Raw genomic sequence first — 26,446 nt, forward strand, 5'->3', positions numbered from 1 at the left:
TTCATCAAATGCATACCTACTTTGTGCCAAACAAGTGAACAAACTGGACAAGAATCCCTGTCCTTGTACGGTTTGCATTCCAGGCAGGGGAGACAGACCCCAAAAAAGGGTGTGGGGGGAGATGGGGCAGTGTTAGGCATGGGTGTGAATTGCACTTTAAAGAGTGTTTATTAGGTTGGTCTAAAAAACAAAGTGACATTTAGCAGAAACATGAAAGAGGTAGAGAATCACTCAAGAGCGTATCTGGAGTGGGATTGTGGGGGAATGTTCCAAGTAAAGGAAACAGGCTAGTGCAAAAACTCTAGGGCAGAAATGTGCCTGACCTGTGGGGACCAGCAAAGAGACCCGAGGGTGCCTAGTGTCCAGGGAGGGAGGGGACTGGAGTAAGTCTATAGGGTAAGTGAGGTGTGATTAATTCTCTTAGGGCTTAAAGCAGAGACAGGATATAATCTAATTTAGCTCCTTAGTTGCTGGGTTGAGAGGCTGGGAGGCTAGGGAGGATGCTGCCGCTGAAGTCCAGGGGAAGGGCTCAGATGTAGGGAGGTAGCTAGGTGGCTGTGGTAAAAAGAGGTTAATTTTTTGGATGCATTTTGAAGTTAGATTTGAAAGGCTTTGTTGGCCTATTGGGTGTGGGTTTTGAATCATGGCGTTAAAGAGTTTCTTTTTTTCTTTTAACATGGAAGAGTTCTGTTTTATCAGTTTTTTTTCAGGAGTGCTAAAGTTTTCCTTATGAAAGAAAGTTTTTTCTAGGCTCTGCTAGAGAAATCATTTTTAGCTTTGAGTAAAAGAAAAAAAAATGTAGAGAAGAGGCAGTGTGTTGCTTTTCTTCTTTCTGGTTAGTGACCATATTTCTCGTAGTTAGTAGAATACCAGTGGCTTTGTAAGTTTCTGAAGGAAAGCCTGTTATTCATCTCAGGCAGGAACAGCTATTTAAAATTACTCTTCTGTTTCTTTCATTTGTCTTCTGCCCATAAGAATGGTTTCCCAGTTCTGCCATTCCCATTTTCCCACAGGTAGAGCTTGCCAGTTACAGACTGTTAGGTTAAACAAACAAACAAACAAAAACACAGACACACACCAATAAATAATGACTATCTGTAAACTTTAGGTAAAGAGTTATTATGCATATGCATCTTTGCCGGAAGATGAAAGTCAGCTTGGAACTTCATAAAGAATACCAAGGTGTTTTCATATTTATTCCATCTGAGCTGTTTCTTTTTTTTAACCTTGTACCCTTTCCTTTGAAGTGAATGATCTCTAGTGCTCATTTTAAAAAGCCTTTCTCCTGCTGTGGATTTATGGTGGAAACAGTGCCTTTTGAGCATTAACCCATGCTTCATAGCTGAGAGAGAATTATGTATTACATTAACTTTAAAACTACAATTCTAGACCAGTGGGATTTCAAAAGTAAAATAAAAATCATATTTTTTTAAAACCGAGGAAGAAAAGCATCATCAATAAGGGCTACGGTTTAAAGAATTTTACCCTTTTTTTTTTTTTACCCTTTTTTTAAATAAATAATTTTGTTCTTTTCACGAAATGTAAATATTTTTATGGTGGTGATCTGTTTTATCTTCTGTAAGATTTAAAGATTGGTAGGAGTTCTGTGGGATCCAGACCCTTATGTGGGATAGTACATTATATATGAGATTGATAAATGCGTGATGCCTGTTATATATCAGCACTGTTTAGAGGACTGTTCTCAAACAATTGTTAGAGAAACAGGTGGTCTTGCTAATACTAGTCCTGATCTAAAAGCCAGCTGCTATTTATATTAGTATGATTAGTAGCAGTAATTGTATTACAAAAAGTAGTAGGTATAGTAACAATTAAGTCTAATATCCTGAATGTCACATATAACAGGCAGACATGGATCTCTATCCTCAGTTAGCTGTGTAAGCTAAATAAAGTGAATGGAGACCTGGACTTGAATAAAAAGGGCTGTCTTTTATGTTGGCGAAGGAGCAGGTGTGTGAGAATAGCATGGATTAGTCAGAGGCCTGTGTCTTTTGGTCTTGGTTCAGCTACATTGAAGTAGAATATTCCAGGCACACAACTGAACTCTGGATTGGAGTGCCTCCTTTGTTTATCAGGAACCTCATAGAGGTGTCTTGAGACTCACATGCAATAAGGAACTTATTAATTGTCCAACATTCTGTGGGAAGTGGTGCTTTTCTAAGTTGGAGAGAGGAATAGGAGGGTGGGGATGATTGTTCTTTAAGTGGCAAGAGGTTGCCACCATAGGTTCCAGATTTCCTTGTTTGCTTTGAGTCTGGAGAAAGACGCAGGAATTCTGGTTTCTAGCTTAATATCTTTGCATTTGTTCTGATGGCAGAAATCAATCTCAGGGCTTTCATTAAGCCCAGAAATGATTCTGTTTCTTCACATTCTGACTCATTTTCTCTACCAGGCCTGTTCTTGGGTTATGTTCAGAACAAATCCTGTTTGTTGATGAGCTGTCTCTTTGTCATTTTACAAAAGTCCTAGTGTTTCACTAGCTTTTAACTGATTTAGGAGGCTTTTGAGGCCTATCTTTCTGTTGATTTAGGTCTCTTCTGTTCTCTCTTCCATCTAGAATCTACATCTCCAATGGATACTGAGGGATTTGATGAGCTCCTTCAGCAAGCTGAACAGCTTGCTGCTGAGACTGAAGGCATCTCAGAGCTTCCCCATGTGGAACGGAACTTACAGGAGATCCAGCAGGCGGGTGAGCGCCTGCGTTCCCGTACTCTCACACGCACGTCCCAAGAGACAGCAGATGTCAAGGCGTGAGTACTGGTGGGAAGGCAACACTGGTACTGGGTAACTTGGGGGCAGTATTCATTTCTTCTTTCCTGCCTGTATTTGGATCCAGCCTGTGAATGACAGAATAAGCAAGATTGTCAGGAGCACAGGGATGTTTTGTAAACAGATTAGCAGTCTTGCTTTCTCTCTACTTCCCAAGTTGTCAGCCTTGCTTGCCTGATCAAGCTAAGGGCCCATATCAGAGGCAAAGATGATTGGGGCTGGGAGAGAGCAGAATAGCTTTGTCATGCAGAAGCCAGTCACAGTGGTTCCTGCTTAGGTTTGCTGACTTTTGGGTCATAAGTGCCTCCCATAAGTATATTAGTAAATGTGGGCCAAACACCTAAGTGTTACCTTTAAAGCCAGAGAGCACTCAATGAGGAGAAAGTTTTTAAGAGCACTTCGAAGATATTGATGAGCAGTCAGAATGAGAACCCATCTGAGTGAGGAGTGATTCTGTGTGCTTATTGTCAGTGACCTCAGAGGCTGCCTCAGAAAGACCTTGAAAATACAGTGCCTCCTAGTTGATTGTACAACAGGAAAATGGGTGAGTCCCAAGAGGGTGCAGCTGGAGGAAAATGCTGACTGACTGTCCGGCTGGCGGCTTCTACTGCCACCAGATGCATTAATTGGGCTGTTCGTTCTGCAAACTTGCATTTAGAATCTACACTGTGCCAGGCCTGGGCCATCTCCTATGAATTAGACGTTGGTTCTTGCCCTTAATAGAGCTTATATTGCCAGTAGGGATGGGGGTGGGACAGAAAAAACCATGCTGCTTTCCATAGGAAATGTGATTTACTAATACTTGCCATGTATCAGAATTTTGCTAAATTTAAGATTTTGCTTAATCCTCACAACCACACTATAACACTGGAACTGTTATCCCCATATTACAGTTGAGAAATTAAGGCTCAGAGAGGGTAACTTGGCCAGATCACACAGCTGCTGAATGTGAGCTAGGATTCAAACCCAGCTATCCTGTTTTTATGGCACATGGTCCTGTAATTCCTGATGGAAGAGCCATGGGAGTATAGGAGAGGGAGCTTTAGTTGTGCCCTTGCTTGTGCACAGAGATTCCATGCAGGGGATATGGGAAATTGTCAGTCATCTTGGTCCTCATTTCTTTGAACTTAAGAAAGACTCAAGTGCTGGTGTTGATGTAGGAATATTGTCTGTTTTGGGCACTTCATAAGTGTCACAGAAGTGAGTGTAAAGGCTGCATTCTTTTCGAACTAATCTTGAAAGATGAATGTTTTGGCTGCTCTGCCCATTCAGTGAGGGTATTGTTGAAATTCTTTTAGTCCTCCCCTGTGTGTTCTTTTTTAAATACTCATTGGTTTGCATTTCTGTTGGCATTGGTAAAAGTAAGTCACAGGCAACCTGGCAGGGATTTTTAACTATCCAATCTTATAGCTAAGTGCAACCAACTGTGCTCCTCCCTTGCTCCCCATTATCCCCAGCCAACGTTTAGGCATTTTTGCTAATTTGCCCCTCTGGCTCCCTAGCCACTGCTCCTGGATGCCTGCAGTTACCTTTAGGCTTGAGCGTGCAGACGCTGTGCTTGTGTGCAAGGATGCTGCTGGAGTGAGTGGACTGTGCTGCCAGCTGAGTTGCTATAGTTATAATTTAATTGCATCAGCTTTACAGCCTATTAAGAACAAAAAGGGAAAATGTTTTCTCGGTAACAATTATCAGTCATGTTCCCTTTCTTGTAAATTTCCATTCTTTCTCATCTCTTTCTATCTTAAATCCATTGTTTTAGGGAGGAGGAAGTTGAAACATTGAAAGAATGGGTAAAGGGTAGAATAGGTGCTTAAAAAGAAACCAAAGGGCTAATGCCTGTATTTTTCCATCTTCTTGATAGGCAGAGACATGAAATGTGATGTGAATATTTTAGTAAAGGACGAGGGCAGAAGAGAGAACTGATCAGGAAAAATTTCTTCTATGAAATAAGTTTTGAAAGAAAATTCTGTCTGAGATTTTAGTTGAGTTGGTTATAGATTTAAGATTGAATTGTACTCAATTCATTAATTTAAGTATACTTTGTTGGATTTTTATTTTAAGGAAACAGATTTGATGATTTTTTTTGATCTTTTAGTTTGCTAAATTTTCTCATACATGAAGAATATACGTAACATACATAAGGGTGTAAATCAGTAGTTGGTTGTCTATGGCCCATGGGCCAAATTAAGTCCGTTGCATGTTAAAAGTTTTATTGGCACACAGCTGCACTTACTCCTATATGTATTGTCTCTGGCTGCTTTCATGATTCAGTCGTAGAGTTGAGTAGTTGCAACAAACACTGTATGGCCTGGAAAGCCAGAAATACTGCCTTCTGGCTTTTTACGGACAAACTTTGCCTTATTATTTGTGGATAATAAAATGAATGAACACCTATGCACAGCTGCTTTGAAAAACAGTCAGGCATTCCTCAAAAGGTAAACAGAGTTACCATATGACTCAGCAATTCCACTCCTAAGTATATATACCCAAGAGAAACGAGAACATGTCCACATAAAAACTTTAACATCAATGTTCCTAGCAGCATTTTTCATAGTAGCCAAAATGTAGAAACCACCTAAATGTCTATCAGCTGATGAATAGATAAATAAAATGTGTTGTATTCATATAAAGGAATACTGTTCAGCAATGAAAAGGAATGAAGTTACTGCTACATGCTACATCTTGAACGAATCTTGAAAACATCGTGCTAAGTGAAAACAGGCATGTCACAAAAGACCCATATTATGAGATACCATTTATATGAAATGCCCAGACTAGGCAAATCTGTATAGTCGGAAAGTAGATTAGTAGTTACTGAGGGCTGGAGGTGGGTAGATGAGTGGACATGGGGAGGAACTGCTGATCGATATGGGATTTATTTTTGGTGTGAGGAAAATGTTATAAAATTGTGGTGATCGTTGTGCATCTTTGAATATACCAAAAAACATTGAGTTGTACACTTTAAATGGATAAATCCTATAGTATATGAATTATAGCTTAATAAAATTGTTAAAAGCAGATGATACAAATGTGTATGTATATAAAAAAAAAAAAGAAAAAAGCTAATAATTAAAAAAAAAGTTTACCTGTAGGAAAAGGAAGGGGACAGGGTGGAGACGATAAGAATCTTATTTTATAGATTTGACTTTGGAACTACAAATATTTTATATACTTTTAAAACAAAATTACGTTTCAAAAAGGAAACCCTGAAAATTGAAAATAAAACAAATGAACTTCAGTGTTTATCCAGTTGGTGACATAATCACACAGAGAAACATTTCCAAGCAATATCTTCATAGGTGTTCAGTAATCATGCTGTTGGTGAAAGAGTTGTTATTGGCATTTTAAGGCTGTTGCATGTATAGTGTAAGATAAAGCAAATAAGTGATTATGTTGGTAATGTTGAGAACTAGGATTTTTGGTGTGGGAGAATGGAGATATAGATGAAAAATCTATGAGGCTAACTAAAGACCCTGTCTTTTTTTTACTTTGAATTGCAAGTATCATTATGAATTCTTACAAGATAAATTATAAGAAAACTAAAACAAAAGTTCTGTCTGTTGAGGAAAAGGCCTAGAAACAATATAGCAATGAGCAGTTCTAGTGCCTAGATAGTGGTCTCTCAAAACCATTTCCCAATTAAAGTGACAAGGGCTATTTGGAGAGTTGGCTGATTCCGGGTCTGAAGCAGGAAATATGTAAGATGAGCATGGAATATCTTGTCATACCAGATAGAAAAGAAATTATCAAGGCCTACATGAGTCATGTCAAAATAACTCAGAAACCAATGTGAGGTTTTACTGGCCAAAGATGAGATGATTATCATTCAGGGTAACCAAATAATTGATGAGGGAAGTTTCTCTGATAGAAATATTCCAGCTAATAAAGATGAATCGATAGGATTAGAATATCACCATTTTGCAACCCTGAATGAACAGTGGATCTAACTAATAATCATCAATGTCTTCTAATGTCCTCAAAAGAGAGATAAGCAGTTATTACATCCTCCTGATGAAAGTATGAAATAATCTTGTTCCACCTCCCAAAATTAATGTAAATTAAATCTGATCAAACCTTTAGAGCTTGTTCTTAATTTAAAGAAAATATATAGAGGAACATGTTAAATGACATCAGGGGATGCAGTCAGCAAAACCTGTTCTGTGGAAACCTCTATGTCCTTGCTACTTTGGTTCAACAGCATCAGCTCCCACTGTGAGCTTACTAGAAGTGGAAAATCTTTGGTCCCAACCCAGACCTATTGAATCAGAATTTATGACCAGTTTTCCAGGTGATTCATTTGTATGTTCAGGTTTGAGTAGCACTGCTCTCCTGGACAAATAATCTAGTCTTCAACAACAACAAAAAATCATAAGACAAAAACAGGAGGAACAACCTGTAAATTAAAAAGATTTAGGAAGCAGCAATGATACATAAGTAGAGCCCTTATTTGATCCCATTCACACAAACACAAATGTTCAAATTATGAAACAGTTGGGGGTATATCTGTAATTTATTTAAAAATAACCTGGGTGATGGAAAGAGGAAGTTAGGTAGAGATGTAGACGAATTAGGTAAGGATGAATTAGGTAGGGTTGGCTATGACAATTCTTGAAATTGAATGATGGGTTCAAGGAAGTTGACTATTTTAAAAAATTCTATAAAGCTTTAAAAGGCCACTAGAATGTCTGTAATCAGAAAGATGAATAATAACAAGTGTTGGATTGTTGAGAAAGTTGGAACCACGTACATTGTTAGAGGGAATGTAAAGTGGTGCAACCGTGGAAACAGTCTGGTGGTGTCTCAAAAAGTTAAACAGTATGACCCAGCAATTCCATTCCTAGGTAAATACCCAAGAAAGATCAAAACATATGTCCACACAAAAACTTATATATGAATATTTCTGGCAGCATTTTTCATGATATTTAAAAAGTGAAAACATCTCAAATGTCCATGAGCTGATGAATAAATAAAATGTATAAATCCATACAATGGTATACTATTCAGAAGAGGACAGCATATTGTTTGATTCCATTTATATGAAATGTCTGGGATAGGCAAATCTAAGAGAAACAAAGAGTAGATTAGTAGTTGTCAGAGGACAGAGCCTGGAAGTTTGGGAAGTTTTGCGGGGAGCATGGGAGTGACTGCTGATGGGTGCAGACTTTCTTGTGGAAGTGATGAAAATGTTCGAAAATTCATGGTGGTGATATGACTATATAAAAACCATTGAATTGTACACTTCGAATGGGTGAATTTTATGGTATATAAAACTGTTATTAAAAGGGGTTGGGAGGGGGGCGGGCCACGGTGGCTCAACAGGCAAAGTTCTTACCCACCTCGCCAAAGACCCAGATTCAATTCCCAGTGCCTGCCCATGCAAAAAAAAAAGAGGGGGGAGGTTTGGGGGGTGTTATATTAACACCTGTGCTCCAAGCTCCATCCTAAACTAATCAAATCAGAATCTTTGGAAGGAATGTAATGTGCAACCAGGGTTGAGAATTATTATTATTAGAAAGTTAACAGTTAGGATTATTGAGAGTGAGTGGTAGATTGCTTATCTGACACGGTAGAATGGAGAGGAGGCCGCAAATGAAGAGACAAAAATCTACAGGAGGATCCCTTTGGGTGTGCATCATCTAGTTCTGTGGTTCTTACTAGTATTGAAGTAAACATGGGAAGTCCTTTCGTCTCTAATAAATTTGTTAGTTTAGGATTTAAAATCTTAGATGGTCACCTGTGGGTATTAGTTAGGATTACTTGTGTTGCCAAATGTTCTATTACTCAGAACAAACATATACTTTGTCAGTAGAATTTTGGGTGCTAAATTATAATCCAAAAAACAATAATCTGAAAAATTAGTCTATTTCACTTGTATATTTCTGTCAGAAAGTGTTTTAATATTAGTGAAAACTGTGTTTTTCCCTCTCTTCCATTGTCACATTGTTCCAGATGAGTAGAAATAAAGCTAACTGTATTATTCTCATTTCTTTTCAAAAGCATTTATCTGTCAAATGACAGCCTCCTGTATGATTGGGTTGGGCATAAGAGACAGTACTTAAAGGTGTTTTAGATGTGGCATTTGGCTTTAGATGAGATGCTCAAGGGAACAGTAGAAAGAGGACTGGCCTGGGATTCAAGAAACGTGGGTTCTGTTTTGACTGCTCTTAGGCAAATCACTAACAACCCTGGACTTTTGTTTCCCTAACCAAGTAGTAAAGTTTGGTCTAGGTGATTCCTGAAGCTTCTAAAATTCTCTTACAGAGGTTTATAAGTATGGTGTGGTAGTTAAAAATTTGTGTTCTGGAGCCAGATGACCTGGGTTCACATCCTGGCTCTGTGACACTGGACAAGTTGTGAACCTCTTTGCATCTTAATTCCCCTGTTTATAAAATGGAGATTGGGTGTCTTTACTATAGAATGTTGCAGTCTGGCCTATAATTGTATTATTATCTATCATTTTATTCTAGACAAGCCCCTCACTCTGATTCAGATATAATCAGAACTTTTCTCTCTCATTACCAAATGCAGTGTGTATCTTTTATTTCCAGGTGATAGATTTAAATGGAAAAGAAAAAAAACCCAGCCATATAAAGGGTCTGGGCAGAATATAGGAAGTTTTCAATATAAGAAATATTCCCCAGCATTTTTATGAAGTATATTAGATGCCCTAATTCTGTTTTCTTCACTTTTGTCTCCCTGCCCTATTTCTCCATATAGGTCAGTTCTCTTAGGGTCTCGGGGACTTGACATATCCCACATATCACAGCGATTGGAGAGTCTAAGTGCAGCTACCACCTTTGAGCCTCTTGAGCCTGTGAAAGATACAGACATTCAGGTAAGAGCTACCAGGTGCCCAGAATGGTGCTGGTGGAACCCTGACCATGTAACCTGAACTGAAATTCCTGGCGTTTTGTTGACTAGCCAATATAGGAATTCCAGTTTTCTTTGAATTTTCTTCATGTTAAGAGAATGGGAGACTCAGCTTTGGAGGTACAGTGGTGAACGTGAGGTTATTTATAGAGCACTCCATGGGGCTGAATTTAAGAAAGTCATTCCGACCTGCACTTTTTTTTGATGCATGATCCAGGAATTGAACCTGGGTCTCTGGCATGGGAGGCGAATATTCTACCACTGAACCACCCGGGCACCCCCAACCTGTACTTTTTATATTAGTATAATTATGAAAACAGATTTCTGTGCCTTCCTTGGACTTAATCCAAGCACAGAGATATTAATTGTAAATTTTTCTTGCTTTCCTTACTAGAACTCAAATAATTTTTTAAACTTTTTTTTAATTGTGTAATATAACATATATACAAAACAAAGAAAAAAAGCAATAGTTTTCAAAGCATTCTTCAACAAGTAGTTATGGGACAGATCCCAGAATTTGTCATGGGCTACCATACTATCATCTCAGATTTTTTCTCCTGACTGCTCCAGAACATTGGAGGCTAGCAGCGATAAATTTTTTTCTATCATCACAATCGACTTTTCTTTTCTTTTTTGTGAAAAATAACATATATACAAAAACAATAAATTTCAAAGCACAGCACAACAATTAGTTGTAGAGCAGATTTCAGAGTTTGGTATGGGTTACAACTCTACAATTTTAGGCTTTTACTTCTAGCTGCGCGAAGATACTGGAGACTAAAAGAAATATCAGTGTAATGATTCAGCAGTCATACGCATTTATTAAACCCTGCCTTCTCTGTATAACTCCACCATCACCTTTGATTTTTCTCCCACTCTTTAGGGGTATTGGGGCCATGCCCTTTCTAACTTTTTCATGTTGGAAGGGACTGTCAGTAATATGGAGTAGAGAGAGGTAACTATCTGATGTTCTGGAGAGGCTGACCCCTCTAGGTTTTAGAACTTATCTGGTCCAGGAACCCATCTGAAAGTTGTAGGTTTCTGGAAAGTTATCCTAGTGCATGGAACCTTTGTAAAATCTTACGTATTGCCCTAGGTGTTCTTTAAGATTGGCTAGAATGGTTTTGTTTGGGGTTAGGCAAATTATAATAGGTAGCAATGTCAAACTGAAGCTTATGTAAGAGTGACTTCCAGAGCAGCTTCTCGACTATTTGAACTCTCTTAGGCACTGAGACCTTATTTGTTACACTACAACTCAAATAATTTTACTATTTGTCTTCTACATTTCTTTTCTACATCTTGCTTATATTGTTGGTTGACAGAGAGCTGGGAAAAACTTAAGAGTACTATTTATTGAAACTCACTCATTGATTTCTGGGAAGTATTTGACTGAAACAAAAGCATGCAAAATATTAAGGAAAAACTTTGGTCCGTTTAGTTTTGTTTTTTTTTTTACAGTAAGCAGGCAGAAAATTTATTCAGTACACATGTGAGAAGACACGCAGGGACTCTTGCAATGAGAGAGATGAGAAAGGCAAGAGGCAAAGTGAGGCCATTTGCTTTTTTTTTTTTCCGTGCAAGAGCTTGTTTATAATTGTAGAGTTTATCGATGGGATACATGATACTATACATCCTCCTTTGATCTTATTCACCTTCAATATGTTCAATATAGCAGTGTTATTTATAACCCCACTAATTAGCTACCATCACTTCTATCCATTCTCTTCCATTTAAGTTCAACTTCACTGAGTAATCTTTCTTCCAATTCTAGCTTCTGTGTACCTCTAGGTCCTCTATATTCTGCATTGTAAACCTCTAAGATTACCTTTACCAGAATCATAATAGCAAAATCATACAATATCTGTCCTTTGTGTCTGACTTATTTCAGAGTATTATGTCCTCAAAGTTCATCCATGTTATCATATGCTTCAGAACGTCATTAATATTCCATCGTATGTTTATACCACATTTTGTTTATCCACTCATTTGTTGGTGGGCAGTTGGATTGTTTCCATCTTTTAGCAATTGTGAATAGTTCTGCTATGACAAAAGGGTGCAAATATCTCTCTGTCTTTGCTTTCAGTTCTTTGGGGTAATACACCAGGTATTTTGGGTATATTGCCAGGTCATAGGACAACTTGATATTTAGTTTTCTGAGGAATTGCCAAACTGTCTTCCACAGTAAATGTACCTTTATACATCCTCACCACTAGTGAATAAGTGTTCCAGTTTCTCCACATCCTCTCTAACATTTGTAGTTTTCTGTGTGTTTAATAGCAGCCATTCTTTTACGTGTGAGGTGATATCTCATTGTAGGCTTGATTTGCCTTTCCCTTAGAGCTAATGAAGGTGAGCATCTATCTCTTCATGTGATTTTTAGCCATTTGTATTTGCTCTTTGGAGAAATGTCTATTCATATCCTTTGCCCATTTTATAGTTAAGGGTTGTTTGTTCTTTTATTGTTGAGTTGTATACTTTCTTTATATACACAGGATAGCAAGCGTTTATCCAATATGTGGTTTCCAAGTATTTTCTCCCATTGATTTGGCTGACTCTTCACCTTTTTGACAAAGTCCTTTGGAGGTGCAGAAACTTTTGATTTACAAAAAGTTCCCATTTATCAATTTTTTTTTGTTGCTTGTGGTCTAGGTGTAAAGTTTAAGAAGCTACCCCCTATTACTAGGTCTTGAAGATGTCCTATATTTTCTTCTAGAAGTTTTATGGTACTAGCTTTTTATTTAGATCTTTGATCCATTTTGAATTAATTGTTATATGGGATGTAAGATAGGGGTCCTCTTTCATTTTTTTGGCTATTGCTATTCAGCTCTCCCATGGCCATTTCTTGAACAGATTATTCTGTCCCGGTTAGTGGTTTTCGGGCCCTTATCAAAAATCAGTTGACCATAGATTTGGTGGCCTGTCCCCATACTCTTGATTTGATTTCATTGGTCAGTACTTCTCTCTCTGTGCCAGTTCCATGTTGTTTTGACCACTGTGGCTTTATAATAAGCTTGAAAGTTAGGAACTGTTAGTCCTCTCACTTCCTTCTTCTTTTTTAGGACATCTTTAGCTATTCGAAGTCTCTTTCCCTTCCAAATAAATTTGATAACTACCTTTTCCAAGTCTTCAAAGTAGGTTGTTAGTGTTTTGATTGAAATTGTATTGAATCTGTACATCAATTTAAGTAGAATTGACATCTTAATGACATTCAACCTTCCTATCCATGAGCACGGAGTGTCTTACTACTCATTTAGGTCTTTCTTGATTTCATATAGCAGTGTTTTGTAGTTTTCTGTGTGCAGGTCCTTGACATCCTTGGTTAAGCTTATTTCTAGATATTTGATTCTTTTTGTTGCTATTTTGAATGGAATTTTTTTCTTAATTGTGTCCTCAGGTCATTAACTCTGTATAGAAACATTACTGATTTTTGTACATTAATCTTATAATCTGCCACTTTGCAGAATTTGTTTATTAACTCAAGTAGCTTTGCTCATAGATTTCTGAGGATTTTCCAAGTATAGGATCATGTCATCTGCAAATAATGAAAGTTTTACTTCTTCCTTTCCTATTTGGATGCCTTTTATTTCTTTCTTCTGCCTGATCACCCTAGCTAGGGCTTCTAGTACAATGTGGAATAATAGTGGTGACAACAGGCATCCTCATTTGCTTTTATAGATGAGCTTTACTTATTACCCCTCTACTTTCCTTTTCCGGGGAAGGTGGGTTCTTCCTCCTACTCTACCCTCCCTTCTTTACAGGGAGGGTAGATAGTGCATTTTAGTAGCTCTGTTGGCTCCACCCTTCTCCGTAGATGACTGACTCAGGTAGGGGTCATTTGGCCCCCAGGTTCTGTTTCTTGCTGTTCTTTTCAGAGATCTCTTTCTCCTTGAGGCCTGATTGCTTTTTGGAATTTGCTGTTTGCTCGGCCTACCACTATCCTAATTGTAACCTGGCATCTTTTCCCCCTCAGAGACTTCTAATTCCCCTTACTCTTAAGGGAATATGGGCTGATAGTCCATCTTTTGTATAATTGCTTCAAGATGTCAGTGGGTCATAGGCCCTATTTCTGGTAGTATAGACACAAACTTGGTGAGAAGTTTAAGGTCTGTTTAGTTTTGAGAAATTGGGGCACTCCATTTGTGTTAAAGGATACTGTGGGGTACCATTTTATCATTGAAATGAAAGAATGAAGGGTCCTGCAAAGGCAGATCCTGATAGAAATAGGGAATAATTACGCTACTTGAGCTCAATTTGAATTATACTTAATTAATCTCCCTATCCTTTCCAAGTACCATTGTAGCCCATCTAATTGCCACAATTGTACTGTATTTATTGCAACTCAGAAACTTAAACCCTATACTTTGAATTGAGAGTTGTGTAACTATAGATATTCATTATATTTCTTGTCAATGATGTGCTTCCAAAATACAGAAATTCAGTTTTGTGCTCTAAATTTTATTTGCCTGTCAACATAAAAGATGCCTTTTCATTTCTACAAAGTCTTAAAATGGCATGCATACTTAATTTCTTTTTTTTTAGCCCTCCCCAACCAAATAATTTGCATAATCACTATATATTTTGAAGAGTATCCCTAGTAGTGTGGAAAGTAATGACACTTGTTAAAAGGTTATTTTGTTTTAATATTAAAAATAACCAAAGAAGCTGATTATTTTAAAGGTTAACTGCTTTTTAAATTTCTTTGGCATACTTGAAATACATGTTAAGAATATTCAGCAACATTTACTGATGTATTTCATGCATTCCACTAATGTGGTCCTCCATTTTTTTTTTTTTTTGGTACTCCATTTTTACTTTAAGATATTCATCATAGATTTATAAATATCTTGAGTCATAGTGAGCATCTATTCTAATCCTCTATTTAATATGAACACCCTGCTTCAACACCCCCATTAGATGGTTTCCTAGCAATACATGCTCAGTTATATCAAAGTGAATTTCTTAATTTGGAATGGGTACGGCTAAAAATTGTGGTCCTGTTCCATTGGGAAATCTTTAGCTTCAGAAATGCAAATAGTCGATCCAAGATAACTTTTGATTAAATGGAACTTGATCACCTAGACCTGAAGTAAAGGTTTAGGACTTACTAGTTGTGTGTGTTTTTTAATTAAAGAGATTGTAGGTTTACAGAACAATCATGCATAAAATACAGGATTCCCCTATACCACCCTATTATTAACACCTTGCATTGGTGTGGAAGGACTTATTAGTTTTGAAATAAGTCTGTGGAGCACAGACTTAAAGGAGAAAACTTGGCTTTGGTCTAAAGAGCCAAGGCCTTGGCTGATCTAAGACGGCTCTAGTTTCTTTATGGGGATTAAGTTATATTGTGTGGCTCAGTTGACCTGTGCTTAAACTTCCTTTACACACAGTAGTATCATGTCCTTGCCTGTCTTCTTGTTTAGCAGCCAGGTATAAGAGCTAAGCCACTAGCACCCTTAGCAGGGAATGACCCTCCTTTTCTTTTTTTTTTTTTTTCCACGTAGTGACCCTCCTTTTTAATCCTAATAATGCCAGGAGAGGTATCAATATCCCATCAATGGTTAATTAGCCAAGAAGAGTAAACTAGGACATTTTCAGTGATTTGTTTTTAGAAAAGCTAGAGACACTATCCGATGGGCTTCCCCCCCCCCACCTCACCCATTTTAACTGCTTTATTGAGGTATAATTAACATATATACATCTGATGGACCTTTTTCATATGAACTTTTGTTTTACGACCAGTGCATTTTTTGAGCTAAAAATGCACCTAAATCTCATGTGCTGAATATCAGAGTAAATTTATTTGTCAGTTTTAAGACCCTTAAACTACTGTTCATAAAAGAAAACACTGATGCATCCTTTAACAGATATTGTCCAGAACTTTGAACTAGCCATTATTTGCATTACTTATAAGCCTGAAAAGGCATTTCTCCATGTACAGAATATCCTTTTTCTATTTGGTAAACATTAATTATATTTCCCTCTGTTTCTAATAGTGCTTGAAATTAGTATGGGTTTTTTGTTTCTGTTTTGTTCTTTGTCATAATCAATGATGTTGGCATGCATTGAGAATGTATTTTTTTAAAAAACTGCTGTAACATTTAAAGATCCATATATATATAGATCCATATATATATAGTATATAGATCTACTAGCATCATATATATATATGATGCTATATATATATAGCTAGTATATGTGTATATTATGTGTATAGCTAGTATATTATATATATGATGCTAGTAGATTTTTAAAATGTGTATTGATTTTATTTTTTGGAAATGGTCATAAAGAATGCCAAAAAACTTGTGTAATAGAGGTCAATAGCAATAACTATTAACAGTATATATGATACCAAAATGACTGCGCTGATCTACTCTAAATAATTTTTTGGTGCTTTGTATTATAAGTCCTCTTATAGAGATCTGCTTGCTCACTTCTGTGTTTGGGAAAAAAAGTACCGAGGGCAGATTGCACATCTTTACTATGATCTGAACAGACTTAATGTACCATGGATAATGTGTATCATATAATAATAAAGTACAAGTTCACAGAGTTCAGTTATATTCTGGGCTTTTCTACTAGATTGCATATATATTTCAAGAAGGTAATGCAGAAATAGCCCCATAAAAATGGGGGCTGCTGTTTCTGAGCGTTAGGCTATAATATTTCCAAATGGTGTCGGACCAAAGCGATAATATTATTGTTAAGCTTACTATTTTCATTTTATAGAGCTACTGCAACAAATTCCCACAAACTTGGTGGTTTAAAACACAGGAATTTGTTCCCTCACAGTTCTGGAGACCAGAAGTGTAAAATTAAGATATTGCAGAGCCACATTCTCTCTGAAGGTTCTAGGGTATAATCCTTCCTTACTTCTGGCTTCTGGTGGCTCTTGGTGTTCCTTGCCTTATGGCAGCATAACGCCAGTCTTTGCCTCTATCTTCACATGGCCTTTTCCCCTGTGTATGTGTCAAATCTCCCTCTCCTTTTTCTTATAAGGAAATCAGCCACTGGATTTGGGGCCCACCCTAAATCTAGGATGGTCTTATCTTGAGGACCTTAATTATATTTGCAAAGACTCCCCCCTATTTCCCCCTGTTTGGAAATAGGGGGTCCCTGGGGTTTGGGACTTGGACATATCTTTTTTTGAGAAACAGTTCAACCCATTATACTTTCAGTATTATACATGTTAATGTAATTTATGTAACTTCTTCTGATCTAACACCATTTCACAACCACATGGAGTGTTGGATTAGGCATCTATCACTAGTCATTTCACTGATTGCAGATCTTGACCGATGTTGGGGACTGTATTGTGTACCCCCAACAAAGACCTGTCCAAGTATAGAAAAATTTCCCTAGTTTGAATAATTGAGGGAAAGTGTAGTCTGAATTGCATAAATAATATCTTAATTTTAGGACTACTTTTAAAGAAATGCAGTTGTCATTTTCTTCTGTTTCTAGAAGTTGAAATCTTAAGGAGAGGTCTTACCTGAGCTGCTTTAGTGAATCTGTGGCAGAACTGAGGTTCGTTCGTAAGACAACCGTTTGCATACTTCTAAGTTGTATAGCAATTCTGAGAAATGGTTTAAGTTGGCAGAGTATATCTATCTGCTGTCTTGTTTATGCTTTTAATTTGCTTGTGAAGACTTTTCTGCACATAATGGTTAGTATTAGCCCAGACTACCCCACATTGAATGATCAGAAATTTTTAATTGATGGACTCTGAAGGAATAAGACTTCGCTCTTTAAATGGTTTCACATAATATAAAAATATAAAAATACAAGACACTAATCCATGTATTCTAATGGTTCCATGACATTTGTATTATGTTTCCTTTGTTATATTCTCTTAACCCTGTGAGTCAATGGAAAGTTCATGGTAATGATTCTTTTGAGTTTTTTAGAGGGCTTCAGTGCATGCTTGAATCTTGCCTTTTCCCAGCGTATAGCAGCTGCCTATCCTGGACTTAAAACAACCTACAGTTAATACTCTTGGGCCCACTAAGCAGATGAATCTGATCATCACTGGATTTAAAGTCTATTAGATTGAGAAAAGTCCTTTCCTGAAATACCAGGTACATCTTAGGCCAAAATGCAGGTATAGTTGGCTGAACTACATGTGGAAAAAGACATGTGTTTTACAGTGCCCTATATTCTGGTTCAGGGGACAGTTGTTGTGCCACGCTCTTTCCTTTGTGAACACAGTAGTGTCTGCATCACCCCTACTTAATAGACATATTTACTGGTTTTTGTCATTAAACCCTGACCCAGTATAAATCACAGAGCTGGTAAACAACAACAACAACAACGAACAATAAACCTGTGAAACTGTGTCTTCATGGCAAATGTGCCATCCTGTCTTGTGTTTATAATTAGGTATCCTAATTCTGATTGCTGTGGTAAGTACTGAAATGATTTACTTTTTTCTGTATGTTTGTGATAAAGGAAAAGGATAGACATTATGGTCTGTTGACCAAGTATGCAATTACATGAAAGTATCCTGTGAATGGAATTAAAAATGGTAACTTTGAAATAAAAATGGGTGTTAAAGGCATTGTCTGTGAAAACTGCTTTTATGTGAGCCAAGGATATAAGATTTCAGCCTTTTTATTTATCCATTCATACTTAACTTCAGAATGCAGGGCTTTCAGAACAAGCTAGTAAATGGATGCTGAATGCATTCTGAGCAAGCAGGAAGTGACAAGCTTCTTTGTCTTCTCAGACTTTTCTTACATCCTGTAGTGAACAAGGGAATATCAGTTCTCAACTTAAAGAAGTTGGAATGGTTCTGTAGGAGTATTTTTAGAGCAAGCCCATGGCTAAAATATTTATCTAACATTTTAATATCCTACTTCACATATTGGCTAGGCCCTGGTGCCTTTAAACTGGACTTGAGTCTTTCCTGCCCTCTTTCATGATCTGTCACTATGTATTTATGCCCTAACATTCTGTAGATGGAGAGCATATATTGTCATCTTTAGTCTGGCAATGTTAAATTGGTTTCAGGAAAAGAAATGGGCATGTCTTTTTATCTGCTGAACTATTGGATACTAGAGTGTATATGATTTAAATGAGGGTTAAAACCGCATTGAATATTGCATGCATTACTGTAGACCAGTCTGTCATCCCTTGACCCAGTGTGCCACTTTGATTTGCTTGCTGCAGAGCTCTGTGAGCTCTTATTTCCGTTTTGGAAGATTCTATCCAAAGCTTTTCAGGCCTGGGGCTTGGGTTCCTGGTTTCTCCACTAAAATACATTCTGTGAAGGAACTGAGAGAGGGACTCAGATTGGGGAGACTTAGTTTTGCTTCTTTTTGTTTATTTGTTGGGGACCAGGAAAAGAAGCTGAGAGCCAAGGTGGGTAACCTTTATAACTGCTACAGAGCTCTCAGAAATGTGTATTGATTTCTGTTGAAGCCTTTTCCTGTTTCACAAATGCTCGGCTACCATCTTGCACTTCAGATATGGAGAGATTGAGTGAGTTCTTCAAGCTCAGGTTGTGGCAACTGAATTGGTGCCTTAGCACTCTATTCTTACAGCTGTTGGTCTGCAAAATAATGATCAGCAGTGGTACACGTGCCACTTTATCTTGGAGGACAGAGAGGTAAGTCCTTGCTTTGCACTGTGGAGTGGCTGTAAAGCTGAGATGCCATTGCAAAATCCTGCCTGTGCTTTTTAGAAAACCGCAGCACTTGAAGCACTGCAGCAGAATCTGCTGAGCAGACTGGGCGTGACATAGCTTTCAAGAAATTGTACAGAAAGAACCCTTGTCTTATAAAACAAATTTACAACTAGGACTGGGCCATTCATTTAATTTTTAAAACAAAGAGGAGGATTAGGTCAGCAAAATGTTAAGTGGGAGTGTGGATTTACAAATTAATTTTTATTGTTATCACCTGATTTGGTTTATTTCTTTAAGTGGCAGGAACAAAAGGGTATGGGGGAGTGTTTCCTCCACTCTTCCCTTTTCTTTTTTAAAAAATTGTCTATTTTAAAATGCTGTTTGTTGTCTTGGGAACAGGTAGAAGCAAATGTGGTTGTTGTGATATGCTTGATTTTCTCAAGGGATCAAAATGCTTTGGTGTGAAATTTTCTGAGAGTATTCTCCCCTGTCAAAAGAACAGTGTTTGTGAGGTTCTCAAATATCCATGGTGCATATCAGTCTGTCTCAGTAGGACAAGTCTTTTAAGTTAATGAGGCCTGGTAGATCTGAAGGTTAACAGGCATTCACCATAGCACTTGGTCCTGTGATAAGCTTCCAAACTGCCCGGATGTCTTAGAGTTGAAGGAATATGGTGCTGGGTTTTGTTCATTGAAAAGGCACTCCCTGCATCAGTGCTTCTCAAACTAGTTTTTTAATTTCCTAGCCATTGCAGAGTTCTTTTACAAAATACAATAAAACGGAATTTCTGGGAAAATAAAAGCTGTACAAAATAAATGCCTTTTTTGTTGTTGTTAGATTCAACAAACATAAAATTACTCAATCAGATTGCCATAAAAGTTCTAAATGCTTGTTTTCAGTGTTCTTGAGAATAAGTAAGTTTGTACTCTTGCAGACGGGGACCAAACTGTTTGTGGACTGGCACTTCTTAGACTTTATTTTAAATAGCAATAACTTAACTTGTTTTCTTCTTTTTTTTAAGTGATTCCCATTGGTGCCATGAAACATGGTACCAAAGACAGGTTCAAACTCCTGTCTTCTTTTTTACCCCAGCTAAAATAGAGAGGTAAAGCTAAGGTTTATAGAACAATTATTGTGTCAAGACGGTGTGCTAAGCACTTTCTGGGCTTCCTCATTTAATCTTTCCAGTAGTCCTCTATGGCAGATGCTATTGTTAACCTTGTTTCACAGATAAATCTGAGGCCTAGGTATGGCAAACTTAAACTCTCAGACAGCTTTAGAAAATGAGTGAATTTTCAGGATGTGTTTGAAGGAGGAAGAGTAGTAGAAGTATGAAATAAAAGTAGAATTAATTGCTCAGAACAGATAAGGAGTTAGAAAGCACACAGTGCTAGAGAAAAGTATACCAACTTTTGAATGGTTGTTGGGGCATTGCTCTTAATTACATAGGCTTAATAGTAAAATAATGTTGATTGAAGGAGAAACTAGAGCATGCTTCCTAAATTTTGATACAAAATCCTGCTGGTTTTGGGACGTGATGGGTTTTGAAGGAAGGCCAAACCTGCTTCATCCGTTTAGCTCCACGCACTTGCTTTCCTGCCATAGTTTTCTGCTTGCTTAGCTGTCAGTTGAATTTACTGTCTAAAGTTCAGCCTGTTATTTCTCAGGTTTTCTGCCCTACAGGTACACTGTAGAGAATTTCTGTGAAATCCCGGAGCAGCTTTTAGTTTTAAAATGCCAAGGCTTTATGCTTGTGAAAATAGATTGTGTTCAGCTCCTTCTTGATCATATTTGTTTTGTTTGCTTCTGAAGCTGAGCTTGAGTTAGAAGGATTATGGTAGAAGCAATTTAAAGGTGGCATCAGAATTTTACTGTAATACTGAACTATTGATTGTTGGCTTATTTGTAGGTTTAATGTAGACCCATTTCCTTACTTTGCGTCTGACTGGCCATTAAGCCCTGGCAGTGTGCCGGAATGTTGAAATCTTGCATTATATAATATGATTTGGCTGTCTAAGGGTATTATGTGTGTTTGGTTTTTTTAAGTCACAGACAAAGTCCTCAACTTTGTGTGTATAGTCCAGAATACAGGAAAGAATTTCTGTAGAGTTAAATTATTCGCTTCTAAGAGCCAGCATAAAGGTGAGGAGCTGGCATCCAGCAGAACATTAACACCTGAAGTCAGGCAGATTGGTACCCTTTGGGCTAACTGGCTCTTATAAATTCATACAAGCTAACATAACAGGATCATGAAAAACAGGCAAAGAAATCACAGGTATGGTGGTGAGTGTGCCAGAGGTCACAGTTAAGCACCTTTTTCCCCCTAACACTTGCCTGATGCTCCTCTCCTTGCATGGAATGGAAATTAGAATCTAGCTGAAGGGCTGATTCAGGGGCCCAGAGTGAGCTAGACAGAGGCTCAAAAGCAGTGGCAGGAGAGGTAGTCATTGCTGCAAAAGACTTTTTAGCCTCTTCTTTCATAATCCAGCACCTCTTGACTGAAAGGAATAGAGGTTCTTGCTCTTGTGGAAACATTAAGTCTGGGATTTTGAAGAGTGTGAGCGAGAACTGGATGACTTTAGGCGGGAAAGTCAACTTTCTGCCCCTACTTACAGAAGTGACATATGCTTAATTTAGAATACTTGGAAAACAGAAAATCACAAGGAAAGGAAGCCTGACTCCATTGCTCAGAGATAATCACTGTAAACATGTTAATATTTCTTACTATAGTCTTTTATCCATACCACAGAATAAACGGAAATATTTATTCAACAAATAATCGTTGAGTGCCAGTTATGTGCAAGGGTAAGACAGACAGGGCTTTTTCTCAGGAAGCTTACCTGGGTGGTTAGGAAGAGATGGATGATAAGCACAACAGTTTAGCATGGCGATTTCAAATAGTGGTGTGTGCAGTGAGGACATGAAGTCAGGGATGTCCAGATAATGATGGGGTGGTGGGAGGATAGGTGGTGGAATATCTTTTGCTTGGTGTGGTTGTCAGTTACGTCATTGGCCTGCACTGAACCCCACCTCCCACTATTCATACCCTGTTTAGTCCCCTCATCTTGAATCTTTAACCAATACAATATGGTGGATATGCTACCATGCATGTTTTGGGCTTAAGCCTTAGAGGACTTGGCAACTTCCACTTTTGTCCTCTTGGAAGTCCTGAGCTGCTATATGAGATGTCCAGCTACTTTGCTGAAGAGGCGATATTCCAGGAGAGGGTGGGGCTGTGAGACAACAAAGTCCAACATCTGTGACCCCAGTAAAGCTGTTTGAGCCACTCCCCAGTCAGCTGTTTGAGTCATTTTAGCTGAGGTGCCAGTCTGGTAGGTTAAAAAGCCATTCTTGAGGCCTCTGCTATGCCCTGCTGGAATAATCCTGTCCCAGTTTATTATTCAGTGCTAAAAAACCAAAACAGGTGGTTAAGGAAAGCTTCTTTGTAGTGGTGATGTTTGAGGTAAGACAGGAATGATGACAAGAACCCAGCCTGGCGAAGATTTGGAAGCTGAACTGTCCAGGCAGAGGAAATGGTCATTCCAAAGGCCCACACATGTATATTTTACCAAGTAGTGTTCCTTATGTAGCTTTTGTGGCATGCATTTTGCTTTTTTAAAACTTGGTGTTAAGAAACATTTATCTGCAACATGAGTTTCTGGGTCTAGGTAGTGGTCTATGAAATGCATGTACCACTCTTCTTCTAGTTAATCTCATCCTCCCTGTTGTCACCTCAAGCGTCTTTTCCACAGTGAGATCCTTCTGGCTTTTGTGACTACTTCATATCCCTCTGTTATGTGTTGTCTTACCACCTTGCACTTCTTTACAGTACTTACCACTTCTCTGATTGTATAGTGTCCAGGTCACTGGCTCAGGGTCACAGCTGATAGAGCTGGGACTGTAACTCTGGCCACTGGCTCCATAGTTCTTTTTCTTGACTGTTTTACCATTATGGGAGTGTTGAATTGTCAAGTACTTGAAACTGCAGAACATCTGTTTGAAGTGATAGGAAAAATTGACATTTCAACAGAGAGGTGAAGAATTAGTATATGAAGCATGTGATGGAAGTAGAATATAAAAATGGCCCTCATAGCTCAGAATTGGTCAATTCCTATAAAATAATGTACAGTCTTTTCTTTTAATCTGTAATGGAAAAGTTTCCTAATGTGTAAAGAGGGATCTGAGACATGTAAATTTCATGAGTAACCATTACATCACTTTATTATCCCTCTCAGACCCTTTAGAAAGCTGCTTCTGTGACTTTGTCCTAATTTGGAAGATTTAGGGAGAAGTAGCAGGCTAGAAATTTTATGTGAACTTTCAGGAGCATAACATAATGGTCCTTCCATTTGTCTAATACTTTTCAGTGGACTCTGTCCATCACCCAAATGCCTTGCTGCAGTGTTGGAGGAGGGTTGAGTGAGTGTTGGCATCATCCTCATTTAGGAAGGGAAGAAATGGAGACCAAGATACAAAGATTAATTACTATCAGAGGTTGAACTTGAACCTAGATAATTCTTTACACATACCCTGAATTATCATCATACCTTGCTGAGAAGGAGGCATCAAGAGTTGAACTGGTTGAATAAATTCTACATTATTTCTTTTCTGCAGATACTGACAGATTTTTTTATTTTTATTTTTTATTTTTTTGCCATCCAGTCAGGTTTCTTAATGTTTGCAGCCCTGTCTTTCCTCCTGGACCTTTTCTTATCTGTTTTCTTTGAAATGACATTTCCATTTATTCCTTTCTATAGGAAAGATTTGCTGGTTAATTAAATCGATTATAGGGATGAATGCTACTTAGAAGAGTAATTTCGGTATTATTGACTTCTAGGGACTATATACTGAGTGGTGATAAATCTCATTTTTTTCAGATGAAGTATACTCTGGAACAAAAAGTGAAACTAATGTTTGTTGCTGCTGCTGACAGTTTACAAGTGCCCTTTTATGTGAATGGGCTAAAGATTTCTTGAGATTTGTACAATAGCACCTATCAACTGAGCTTATGCTGTCTGCCTAGGTCATTTCTGCCAAGCAAATGCAAAGTGACAAACCTGGAACAAATGCTGTATTTGGAACTTTAGGTAGAGTAGACCGTCGGGTTTTAGTGCATATGTTGGGAGAGAGGTTTTGTTATGTTTTTTCTTGCTTTTTATTCTTCCGTCACTTCCTGCCTTTCTTCTTCCTTCCTCCCTCTCTTCCTTCCTTCTATTCTTTTTTGGTCTGTTTTTTGCTTGCTTACTTTTTGTCCTTTATGTCCCTCCTTTTCTCTGTTCATCCTTCACCACCACCACACCCTGGGCCTTTTAAGACTGTCTGTCATCCTGGAGTTGCTCTTGCTAATGGGTGTGTACCACATCCCTCGGAAATATTGGGGGTAGGGTAGGGAGAGAGGCAGAAAAAAGATGGAGACCCACTGTTGCATAGGATTTTATTATTTCTTCTGATCAGGTGTTAGCTGTGAAGTCATGTTCAGTAGACTAGCCCCCATTGCCTGCAGTGTGCACCCACTGAAGCACCTGTGCTCTGCAGAATATGGGAGTCTGGCCTCCTGGTCACCAGGGCAGCGCTCTGCCTTGTTTCCCCACTGCACCATGGCTCTCTTTACTTGTGTTTCTCCTTTTTCAAACCCCAAATAAGTGGAATTTAGTTTATTAATCTAGTTAACCTGTTTGTGTTTTTGTTCTTTTAATGGGTACCCTGAAGTGCAGTCTCTACTACTTTTCTACTTTTGATATTTGGTGCCTAACTTAGCTTGATATTGAGGATCTATAGGAGTTTTCTGTTATAGTACATAAAAAACTGGGGTTTTAGGTGGGGCTATTACAACTTACTCGTTGTTTTGTAGATTAAAAGATAAATCCTAAGTAGAAGGGAGGAGGGAAAAGAAAATGACCAAGGGAAAAGGAATATTTGATTGTTTCTCACGTGTCAGGCATGAAGTTGTAAATTAATCTAGCTCCAATTCGTATTCACTTTACCGTTTTTTCATATTTGCTCTACTGTCTCTTTTCTCGGGGAGGCATGTTATGGAATGGGGTTTATTTGAGAGCCACAAACATTTTGGAAAGCTCTTTTAAATCATGTTGGTTTTTCATTGGCGATTAGGAAGGGAAAGGATCCACAAATCTCATCTCTGTTGGTCTTTTGTATAAGCCTTCTACTTCAGTTTGGTTTTAATTTTCTTATCCATTGCTTTCATGGCCGGAATGCCTTTGGCAATCAGCGAGAAACTTTTGATTGATGGTTCCATAGTATGGATACCGCAGTATCAGAATCACCTGGGAACTTCTTAGAAATGTGAATTCTCAGGCCCTACTCCAGATCTACTGAATCAGAAACTCTGGGAATGGAGCACAGAATTGTTTTGGAGCACAAATATACCGTACCTACCAAACATATACTCCTCCCTCCCCTCTCCCTGCAGAATCTGCGTTTTGACAAATCCTCTTAGGTTTAAACTGACATACTCTCATGTTTGAGATCCACTAGGTCAAACGATTACAGAAGTCTAATGTAGGTAAACCCTGGTTTTCTAGGGGTCTCTGCCGACTTTAAAATTCAGTCCATTCGTGGACCAACACTGATTCTTAGCGAACTTTCAGTAAACTAGCACCAACTAGCACCAGCCTGTTAGAAGTATTTTTATCTTTTAAGGGTTTGAGGTCATAAAGAATTTGTAACCATCCTTGTTTTTAATTTTTTCTTCACCAGGGACACAGTAGTCAATGAAATATATGTTAAACACACACACACACACACACATATTTAAAAATTTATGACTTCCAATTGGTCAATTATTTTTTCTCCATGGAGGCATTGAATTTGATATTGAGTCTGTAGCTCAAATACACTGCCCAAAAAGCAGCCAGAACCCAGAGGAATGAAGAAGAGAGGGAGATAGGAAAGGGAAGTAGGAGGATTAATAATTCCATCTTGGTTAATCATCATTATCCTCTCTGATTGCCACAAGTGGATATGCTACTGATTCTACAAAAGATTAATAATTCATGGATGGACTGTGCCAGAGGGAGGCCTTAAATCTGGGCTCTCAGCAGATTAAATACACCGTCTGCCATCAATTGGAGCCAGAAGAGATGAAAGATGGACTTGTTTTTATTTATGAACCTGATTTCCTCTGTTTTTTTCCCCAGCTCC

General features: G+C 38.0%; 1 protein-coding gene across 2 annotated transcripts in view; it reads left to right on the forward strand.

Annotated features, from left to right (window-relative positions):
• NUP93 (nucleoporin 93) overlaps positions 1–26,446 on the forward strand; it is a 111,501-nt gene that overhangs the window by 12,827 nt on the left and 72,228 nt on the right. The window contains exons 2-3 of one of the 2 annotated variants that reach the window (XM_077132500.1): positions 2,576–2,768; positions 9,505–9,622. In XM_077132500.1, coding sequence (XP_076988615.1) covers positions 2,590–2,768; positions 9,505–9,622 — 297 coding nt within the window. In that variant the 5' untranslated portion in view covers positions 2,576–2,589. Of the gene's footprint in view, positions 1–2,575; positions 2,769–9,504; positions 9,623–26,446 lie in introns of those variants that run through there. The other variant, XM_077132501.1, reaches the window with a different exon arrangement.

This window comes from Tamandua tetradactyla, chromosome 16 (genome assembly GCF_023851605.1).
Source record: "Tamandua tetradactyla isolate mTamTet1 chromosome 16, mTamTet1.pri, whole genome shotgun sequence".
In the NCBI taxonomy this organism is placed as follows: Eukaryota; Metazoa; Chordata; class Mammalia; order Pilosa; family Myrmecophagidae; genus Tamandua; species Tamandua tetradactyla.